The sequence below is a fragment of the Vombatus ursinus genome, unplaced genomic scaffold (genome assembly GCF_900497805.2).
Source record: "Vombatus ursinus unplaced genomic scaffold, bare-nosed wombat genome assembly UNPS02014789.1, whole genome shotgun sequence".
Lineage (NCBI taxonomy): Eukaryota > Metazoa > Chordata > Mammalia > Diprotodontia > Vombatidae > Vombatus > Vombatus ursinus.
In genome coordinates, this window is record NW_020954567.1 from 4553107 (window position 1) to 4564103 (window position 10997).

At 38.6% G+C, this 10997-nt stretch overlaps 1 protein-coding gene across 3 annotated transcripts in view; it reads left to right on the forward strand.

The window, feature by feature from the left end:
* The window catches only part of MGST3 (microsomal glutathione S-transferase 3), a 26930-nt gene extending 23923 nt beyond the window's left edge, over window positions 1-3007 (forward strand). For all 3 annotated transcript variants that reach the window (XM_027868351.1, XM_027868352.1, XM_027868353.1), the window contains 2 exons: window positions 2180-2252; window positions 2756-3007. In XM_027868351.1, coding sequence (XP_027724152.1) covers window positions 2180-2252; window positions 2756-2892 — 210 coding nt within the window. In that variant the 3' untranslated portion in view covers window positions 2893-3007. The remainder of the gene's footprint in view (window positions 1-2179; window positions 2253-2755) is intronic.
* The last annotated feature ends 7990 nt before the right edge of the window (window positions 3008-10997 follow it).

Below are 10997 nucleotides of genomic sequence, written 5' to 3' on the forward strand. Positions count from 1 at the left end.
CTTAAGATTTTTCATAGCTTAAAACTGCACCAAGATTTTTGGGACACCCCATATAGCTTGGAAATGAGAATTTTATCAAAGAATTTGGCGAAGATTTTTTCTGTATACCTATTTCCCTTGTACGTTTAGCTACGTTAATTTTTATTTTGTGCAGAAGTTTTTTTAATTCCATTATGTCCATTTTATCTTATGCTGTCCCTTCTATTCCTTGTTTGATCATGAACTCTTCCCTTATTCACAGATCAGGAAAATAATTTTTTCTTTGTTCTAATTTGCTTATGAATAAGTTATATATCTTTTTGGAATTTGTCTTGTTATACTTGCTGTAAAATGTTTGTCTATACCTAATTTCTGCCAAACTGCTTTCCAGTTTTCTTAGCAGTTTTCGTCACATAGTGAGTCCTTACTCCAGCAACTGAGATCTTTGAATTTATCAAACACGATGTTACTGTGTCCATTTGCTACTGTTTGTTGTGTACCTAATCTGTTTTATTGATCAACCTCTCTATTTTTAACTATTACCAAGTCGTTTGATGGTTACTGCTTTGTAGTATAGAACAGTGGTTCTGTAAGACACCATAGATCATCTGATCTTCAAGGATACAGGATTTTGGTGGTATGGTTGCCCACTCCACTGAGACAGATCACAACCCCTTTCTATAATCTTATAGGTGGTTTTCAAAATCTGCAGTGGCTAAGTTCACCTTTTGGCCAACCTGCTGGCGATTCTCCTTCTACTAAGATCATTCTGAGGTCCAGCCTAGCTCTCACTAAGTCTGTACCCAGTCTTTCCAGCTTGGTAGTATTTTCTCTAGCTTGAGTTACTTGTGTTTCCTTTTCATCTCCAAACCTGCAGCATAGATTTGGCAAACTCAAGGCCACTGCCATGTTATAATCAGCTGATACAATAGGACTTTAGTGAAAGTGTAAAGTCTTTTTTTAGTACAATTTTTTTTAATGAACAGAAAGCTATTTTCTTTCCCTTCTACCTCCCCCAAAGTAAAAAAAAAAAAAAGACAACTCCTGTAAGAAATATGCATAGTCAAAACAAATTACCACATTGGCTATGTCCCAAAAATATGTTTTGTTCTGCATACTGAGTCATACCCATTAGGAACTAGCACACTTCATTGACCCTTTGGAATAGTAGTTGGTCATAGTTGCCTTGGTCAGAGTTTTAAGTCTTTCAAACTTGTTTTTACAATATTATTATTGTATTTAAGAAATAGATTTATCAGTGAAACCAATTAGATATACAATGTACACCAGCAAACAAACACAGTAGTCTAGTGTTTAAATCACCCAAAGACACCAACTATGGATATGAGAACTCACTATTCGACAAAAACCTGGGAAAACTGGAAAGCAGTATAACAAAAGCTAGATACACTTAGACCAACCTCTCACACTGTATGCAAAGATAAGCACCATATGGATATATGACTTAGATCTAAAGAATGACATCGTAAAGAAATTAGACGAACAAGGAAACATGAAAGTTTAACACCTCATTCTTCAGGTGCAAACAAACTGAGGTAACCCCAAAGTTGTCTAGGCTCATGATTGTGTCCTCTGGTGTCACCAGCCCACCTGACCCATTGTATGAGCTCCATCTTCCCCATTAGCATCCCTTCTTTCCCTGCCGTTACCCTCACCTATACCCAAGTTTTCCCAGATCCACAGTATTATAGCACATCCAAATTCTATATGCAATTCAGTATTTCTGGGGCAAGGGAAGCTGAGATAATATTTATAATAACAGCAGCTAACATTTATATAAGTGCACACTATGTGCCAGGCACTGTGCTATGTACAGTATAAAGCACCAAGTACTTTACAAGTATTATCTCATTTGATCCTCACAACAACCTTGGAAGGTTGTTCTACATTTTACAGATGGAGAAACTGAGACAAACAGAGGTTAAATGACCAGTTTTGAAGTCACATCCTCCTAACTCCAGGCCTATCTACTGTATCACTTAGCTGCCTGACTTCTCAAATATACCTGACTTTTGAGTAAAGGGAAGATATTTCCCTTTATTTATTTCCATATAACCCAAGTATATAGATATGCTAAGTTTTAAAAGGTAAAACTTTGTAAAAACCCTGCCATATGTAGGTATTAAGTCTAATGTTTTTCTGTTTTCATCATGCTCAAATGAATCTACTTTTGTTTTAGCGCTTAACTTCCGGTTTGGGGATTGCATGGATAATTGGACGTGTACTTTTTGCTTATGGCTATTACACAGGAGGTGAGTATATTTATATGAGTATACATCTATATGTAGTTTGATCCCTTAATATATAACCTACTCAGTCTTCTTTCAGCTGAGCATGGCTTTAATGTGGGGGGGGGGAGGTGAGAATGGAGATAGGAGCTGGGAGGATATACCAGACTGAGATTTAGATCAATGATCTAAAATTCAAACATGGCTTTGGGGAAACTCACCATAAACAAGAGTTTTTTAAAAAAGATAGAAAAGCAGGAGTGCACAGGGGAAAGAATTCTGCCCCAAAGAAGCAGGGTCATGGACTCTTGCCATGTCTTATCAGGTACCCTATAGTGCTGTTTCATGATATTGTTTCTATCTAGTATGCCAAGTACTGATAACAAGTTTAGCCTGCAGTTATGGTTTTCTGTGTTAACCGCCTGAAGACGAAGTGCCTGATAAACCTAAGACACTTTCATGGTATGTCTGCCAAGCATAAAACTTGGAACCTCCTGGGTAACTTATTCTTCTTACTTCTTTTATAGAACCAAGCAAGCGAAACCGAGGCATGGTGGGTTCCCTTGCTCTCCTAGGACTGATGGGGACAGCTGTGTGCTCTGCTTTCCAGCATCTTGGTTGGATTAACCGAGGCTTGGGCCAGGGGCCTAGAAATTGTCACTGAAGACACGAAGGCTTAACTATCTCCTTCTTTTGGATGATAAACCTTTAACATTCAAGTGTGCTTTTTTCTTTTTCTAAATACAATAAACCTATTTGGCATTAGCCTCATACCTATACCTCCAGAAATACCAGTTTGGTGTTTTGACACGTCTGGCTTGAACAAATCAGCTACTTATATTGGTGAAAAGTAGGTACAGAGATAACTAAGTACCCAGGTGAACCCAGAAAATTATTAGCTGCCTTTTAGAATGCAAAATTTTATTCTTTCCATCTGCTTAGCATGAATACAAAAGGTAAATTAATATTGTATTAGCATCTGAAGAAATTGTTGGAGCAGGGAAATTGATCAGATTCACCTGTCCATATTTCATACATTTGGCTTTAATTGACTTCTAAATGAGCGAGTGGTTTTTGTGGTAAACTAGCCACTACAAAAGAGAGGGAAAAAAATAGCTCATGTGTAGAATTTATATTACCTAAAAAATATCATAGGTGACACATTGGATAGAGTGCTGGACCTAAAGACAGGAAGACTCATCTTTGTGAGTTCAAATCTGGCCTCGGACACTATCTGGGTGACCTTGGGCAAGTCACTTAACCCTGTTTGCTGCTGTTTCCTCATCTGTAAATTGAGCTGGAGAAGGAAATGGCAAACCACTCCAGTATCTTTGCCAAGAAACCCCCAAATGGGGTCATGAAGAGTAGGACATGACTCAACAACAACAAAGGAATATTCTTTAGAGCCAGCAGAAGTCTCAAGAGGTCAAGAAGGAAGGGAGGCAATGTGATAAGCACCTTATAAATAACATACCATTTGATCCTTACAACAACCCTGGGAGATGGGTACTATTGTTATCCCCACTTTACAGTTGCTAAAACTGAGACAAATTGAGGGTAAGTGACTTGCCCCAGGGTCACACAACTTGTAAGTACCTGAGACTGGATTTAAATTTAGGTCTCCCTAACTCCAGGCCCAGCAATTACCCACTACAGCCTTGATTCCTTAGTTCTAAGTCTGAAGTTGTCTTTCAGATGACTTATGGGAGTTGCAATATCAAGTGTGTTACAAGTTTTCCTTATTTATTTAAGAAAAGTCCCATCCCTGTTGGTTGTCAGACATGTTTGTTTTCTGATTCAGAGACCCTAAGGCCATGATTAGCTACCTGGGACAGCATGCATAGGCTTAGAACATCCATGTCTGCTCAGGAGGACAAAATATTTCTAGTCCAAGGGGCTAAAGTGCTACAAAAAAAAAAAAGTTTTATTTGAACCAAAATGAACATTATGGATAAAATCATAGTTTTTGGAAACTCAGAAATCTCAGAAGTTTGGGAACATGAAGCAAAAAATAAGAGAAAACAATAAATTGCATATGCAAGTGTGCAACTAAGGAAACAAAAGACTGAAGGCACTTGAGCATCCTGAGGGAGTTCTTTTGTCTTTGGCCCTCACCAAGCACCCTAAAATCCAATGTAGTTAGCAGCACCTTGTACCTCATACAGAGCACTTTTCACTCCATATTCATTGCTTAAAGGGATGCTTTTAACAACCACTGAGTCAAAGAAAGTTTAAAACTACACGATATGGACAATAACCAAGATCATTCACCAATTCCTCCTTACCCTCAACAACAATTTAATCAGTCTTCCACTGCCTCGGTAATGAGAATTTCATCAATAAAGACCTCCAAGGTACAGGGTTGGAGAAAAGAAAAATGGAGGGACTGAGGAAATAAATCAGAGGAGAACTCCTAAAAATGAAATATGGGACAGAGGGAAAGAATTCTAGAATAAAATGTGAAAAGAAAATAATTATGCAGTAACCTCAGAAAAGAATATGGAATGCTCACAAGGATTCTGTGAGAGGTTAGAGGACCCAATAAAGAGATAAAGAAGAGATGAAGAGTGGGATAGACTGCCTAGAATGAAAGTTATGAAATTTAAGCATAGAGGACACCCAGAAAAAAATGAATGAAACAACCTCAAATGATACAATCACAAATTGTATTTTTTTAAAAATAACTGAAAGAGCATGTGAAATATATAGTAGCAAAAACAACTGACTCAGAAGACAAAGCAAAAAGAGAATCTGAGAATCATGACATTCTCATAAGAGCACATCAAAGCAAAAAGTCCAAGTACCACACTTTAAGAAATCATAAAAGAAAATTTATCGGAAACTAAAAAGTTTCTCAAATGATCCAGAGGTCAAAGTGTAGCTTGGTAAGAATTCAAAGATTACCACCACAAAGAAACCCCAAATATAATACCCAAATATGCTGTGGAGTACCTAGAGACATCAAAAATGCCAAGGTCATCTACTGTACCCTGGGCCATCACCAGTCATCTTGACTTTTGTCTTGCCAATGGATTTCAATGACTCAGTAAGAGAGAGTGAGGTTGCCAACTTTGCACAACTCTCCCTCACTTAAATCCAACTCACACACAAGTGAAGACATCACCCCATAGTTTTGTTGGTTATCTTTGAAAACAAAGGACAAACAGCAACAACATGCCAAGATCCAGAATCATCTGAGATAGATAGATATACATACAAGGTGTTCAAGAAGTCTTAATAAGGTTTTAAGTTATTAAAATGCATACACATATATACATGCATGCATACATATATGATCTATCATTTGTATATCTTGTACATATATATTACTTGTAATATGTATTACAAAGAAGATGTAGATTACAGGTCAAGTGAATAAGTATTTGTTAAGCATCTAATATGTGCCAGGTACTGGGCTAAGAACCGAGGATACAAAGAAAGGGAGCTGGGGGCACTTCCTGCTCTCAAGGAGCTCACAGTCTAATGGGAGAGACCATATGCAAACAACTATGTACAAACATGATATATACAGGATAAACTGGAGATAATTACAGAGAAGGCACTAGGGAAATCAGGAAGGCTTCTTGTAGAAGGTGGAATTTTTAGCTGGAATTTTAAGGAAGCCAAAAAAGCCTGCAGTTGGAGATGAGAAGGGAGAGAATGACATGGAATGGCATGGAATGCAGCCAGTAAAAATGGATAGTCAAGAGACAGAGTGTCCTGTGTGAAGTAAATGTCGTTGCATCACAAAATACATGGAGGAGAGTAAGGTGTAAAAAGATTAGAATGGTAGGAAGAGGTCAGGTTTTGAAAGGCTTTAAAAGCCAAACAGGATTTTATATTTGATCCTGGAGTTAATAAGGAGCCATGAGAATGAAATGGAAAAGCATGTAGTAACAGCTTACTACATACCAAGCACTGGGGTTAGAAATAGAAAACCAGGCTTTCAATCCTGTTTTTAAAGATCTCATATTCTAATTGGATGAAACACCACATAATGGAAGATGCCAATTTACAGGAGATGGAAAGACTAGTCGGTGCTTAGGATTTGTCAGGCAAAGTAGAAGGCCAAGATGGTAAGGTCCCAAGGAAGTTGAGTGTAATGAATAGGCAAATTGTCTCCCTCCACCAATGACTGTTGGGAAGAGGTTAACAGGTCCCAGGGTCAGAGTAAAGTGGGATTGATTCAGGGTTACCTCCAAGAGAAGTGGGATGAGAGAGAGAACTCAGCATCTAGCTGAGAGTGAGTGCCCAAAACCTATTAGAAATGAGGCAAGGATTGGGTTGAGGAAATGTAAGTTGCTCCTCACCCCCCCCCCACCCTCACATTGGTAGCCTGGGTCAAGAGGAAAAGAGGGAAGGTTCCCTACCATTGTGGCCACACGTGTAACCATGAAACATTAGTCAGAACTGTGTGGGACTATGCATCAAGTAGGAGAAATGAAAGAAAATATTGGCATATGACATCAAAAACATAGAAAGTGACTTTTAATAACATCCTGTAGAATCATTATTCTATAGGTGAAAAGAACTTTTAACATAACAAGCTAGTGTTAATAAGAGGAAGAATGGTATAATGAATAGAAAATTGGCCTTTGAGTCAAGATAACCTGTGTTCAAACTCTGGCAAACTATTTGTGTGAACCTGGGAAAATCACAACCTCTTAGTGACCCAGCCATCTCTCTAAGTATATAAGTTGCATAATAATTATTAATTAGTATTAACTAAGGGTGTTCATTTTGTAATGAAGTTACAGATCTAAACAAAAACAAAAAACTCAGAATCCATGACTTCTGAGCACTTCTATTGAAAAAAACTAGAACTGAGGAGATTTTAAAAGGCAACATAGAGAACAACATTACAAGTATAAGGAAGCTTTTTTCAGACTGTTTTGTGGTGTTTAAGTCCCTAGAACCTGAAAGTGGAAGAAGAGACCATCCCTAAGAGCTAATTGTGTGTGTGATGCGGGTGGGGAGAGAGTGTGTGTGTGGCAAGCTGTGTGCCTGAGTATTCAAAAAAAATGTCCAAGGGAAGAAATCTTGAGAAGTCTCATTACCTCACTCTTATCTAGTCTGGGCAAAGAAAGGTCTCTTTTTTAAACCTTAAAAAAAATAAAATTAAAGAATACAACAGTCATAATAGTGAAATAGGTAGGGCACATGGAGGGGGAGAAGATAAGTTTGGAAGGGAAGTTAGAGTGGGAGGGGGGATGGCCTCAAACAAAGGGAAAGAAGGAATGAATAAAAGAAAGAAGGAGGGAAGGAAGGGAGGGAGGGAAGGAGAGAGGGAGGGGGAAGGCAGGGAGGAGAGAGGGAGGGAGGGAAGCAAGGAAGTAAGCAAGCAAGAAGTAAGGAAGAGATGGAAGGAAGGAGGAAGGAAGCATTAAGCATTTACTATGTGATTATGCTAAGCACTGGGGTTACAAATAAAAGCAAAAATAAAGTCAGTTTCTGCCCGATGGAGCTTACATTTTAATGGGGGGAAAACAACACACAAAAGAAAACTTAAAAGTGGTGGGGTGAAGGCTGCCCTGGGCCCTTCCACAAAATGAAGACTTCAGGAGGAATTCACCAACGGGAGAAGAGGACATCCCCTTACAATGGGATGATCCAGGTTGAGAAAGTTGCTAGGGGTGGGTGGATTTCCAGGGCGAGGACCCTAGTACTGAGTGAAGTTCAAGGATAAGGCTAAGAGAGTCAAACTAATGGGGTCTGAATGAATGTAGATTCATTCTCTCATAAAGATGTCAGTGACAATGGGATCCCACTTGCTTTCTTTCCTAATTACCTTTAGCCAGAATTACTGAGGTGCTGAAACTTGAGAATAACTAAGGTCCCGGGGGGCAGATTCAAGCTTGCAGAGTTAAAAAGAAACATTTTTGCCTTAGCCCCCCAGAATACTTCCTTCCACAACAACCTAGAAAATGCTGCAGATTGAATTCTGAATAGGAAAGCCAAGAAAATGTCAGGGTTGCTTAGGAAGACAGAAAGAGAGGACTTCTTTCACTGGGGCAGGGGATGGTCAGGAGGCCACAGCAGCAGTGGCAAAGGGTATAGGGGAACATTCTAGCATCCAGGAATTGAAAGGGAGCCAAGACTGAATACCAGAGCACCAGTACCAGGGCAGAAAGAGAACCCAGGGGACCAACAAACTAGTTCTGAGAGCAAGAACAGTTGCTCTGTATCCTATTACCCAATTCTGAGTGGTAGACCCAGGGTAAAGAAAAGTAGTGGCTAATGAGTAGGGCACTAGCTGTGTACTGAGCACAGAAGAAATTCCAGAGACTCAAATGTGTGGCTTTGAGACCAAGAGCAGACTCAGTTCTAATCATTAGCCCAACATATAAGCCTGTGGTGGAATAACGAGGACAGGAGACCAAAACCAAAGGGGAGCCAGCAGTTCAGTCACTTTGAACATGCAGAACCCCTTCTCTGTATGCTAACAGTAACAGAGTCCAGTGGGAGTCTATGAAAACTTAGCTATACAAAAGCCAACATACTGAATTTGCAGAGCTCAGACCAAGAAAGCAGTGAACAAATCTTTCTCTGGAACATGCCATTTTAGAAACATTGAAAACTTGCAGGCCTCCAGACTGAGCTGTGAAAGACAGAAGCTCAGGCCAGACACACACACACACACACACACACACACACACACACACACAAAGAAAACAGAGCCCAACACTAATATAAAGTCTAAAGTCAAGAAGTAAACTGAAGAATAAGCAAACAAACAAACAAACAAACAAAAAGAACTCAACCGTAAAGAGCTACTATGGTGACAGGGGAAGCTCAAGACTTAAATACAAAAAAAGACAATGACTTGAAAACATTTACAAGTAAAGTCTCAAAATGAAAATATACATTGGACACAAGCCCACCAAGAATTCCTAGAAAAGCTAAAAAAAGAGTTAAAGGAACTTAAAAATATATTTTAAACACCAAATGAGAGCTATGGAAGAAAGATATGAGAAGAGTTCAGTAAAAGAGTTATAAAATCTTTCACCTACCCAGCAAATCTGAGTATAATCCTTCAGGGTAAAAAATGGTCATTCAATGAAATAGGGGACTTTCAAGCATTCCTGTGGAAAAGACTAGAGCTGAATAGAAAATTTGACTTTCAAATACAAGACTCAAGTGAAGCATGGAAGAGGTAAACAGGAAAGAGAAATCATAAGAGACTTATTAAGGTTAAACTGTTTACATTCCTGCAGGGAAAGATGATATTTGTAACTCATGAGTCCTTTGTCAGTATTAGGGTAGTGGGAGGGGAAAAAATTATGTGTATGTATGTATAGATAGATAGATAGATAGATAAATAGAGGGCACAGGGTGAGTTGAAGATGAAGGGGTGATATCTGGAAAATAAAATTAAGGGGTGAGACAGGATTATACTGAGAGAAGGAGAAAGGGAGAAGTAGAATGGGGTAAATTATCTCCCATGAGACAGACAAGAAAAGGCTTTTCCAGTGGAGGGGAAATGGGAGAAGGTGAGAGGGAATGAGTGAATCTTATTCTCATAGGATTTGGCTTAAGGAGGGAATAACATACACAATGGGGTATGGAAATCTATCTTACCCTACAGGAAAATAAGGGGGGAAGGGGACAAGAGAACAGGGAGTTGATAGAGGGGAGGGCAGATTGAGGGAGGGGATAATCAAAAGCAAACACTTCTGAGGAGGGACAGCGTCAAAAAAGAGAATAGAATAAATGGGGGGTAGGATAGGATGAAGGGAAATATACTTAGTTTTTCACAACAGGAAGTGTATGGAAGTGTTTTGCATGACTCCACACCTATAACCTGTATTGAGATGATTGCCTTTTCAATGAGGGTGGGTGGGGAGGGAGGAAGGGAGAAAATTTGTAACCCAAAGTTTTAAAAACACATGTTAAAAAGAAAAAAAGAAAAAGAAAAAAATTTTAAAAAATAAAAAATAAAATGAACTGGAGAAGGAAAAAAAAGTTATAAAATCTTACTGAAGAAAACTCCTTGAAAATTAAAATAGGCCAAATGGAAGTTAATGACTCCATAAGACATCAAGAAATAATAAAACAAAGTCAAAAGACTGAAAAATAGGAGAAAATGTGAAATTCTCCATAAAAGAAAAAATTGACCTGAAAAATAGATCAAGGAAAGATAATTTGGGGGGCAGCTAGGAGGTGCAGTGGATAGAGCACCAGCCCTGGATTCAGGAGGACCTGAGTTCAAATCCAGTCTCAGACACATAACACTTACTAGCTGGGTGACCCTGGGCAAGTCACTTAAACCCATTGCCTAACCAAAAAAAAAAAATTTAAGAATATTTGGACAACCTGAAAGCCATGAACAACAGCCAAAAACAAAAGAGCCTAGACATTATATTTCAAGAAATTATGAAGGAAAATTCCTAGATGTCTTAGACCCAGAAAGCAAAGAAGAAATTGAAAGATCCAATGGTAACCTCCTGAAAGAAACCCCAAAATGGAAACTCTCAAAAATATTATGGCCAAAATTTAGAACTCCTAGGTCAAGGAAAACATTTTGCATCTAGCCAGAAAGATCTTGTCCATTAAAAAATCTTGCAAGATTTGGTTAAATTCTTTGTTGAAGTTGAGTAAGCTCTACTTACAGAATTCCCTGTAAGTCTAAGTTGATCAATTTTTTTTTTAACCAATCTAAGATATCAATTTATACCTTGCCCAAGCAGAGCTGGATAGGAAAAAAGAAGCAGTTGATCACTTAGAGCCTTCAAGCCACTCAGAACTCAGTACCAGTAGTGGTCATCTTTG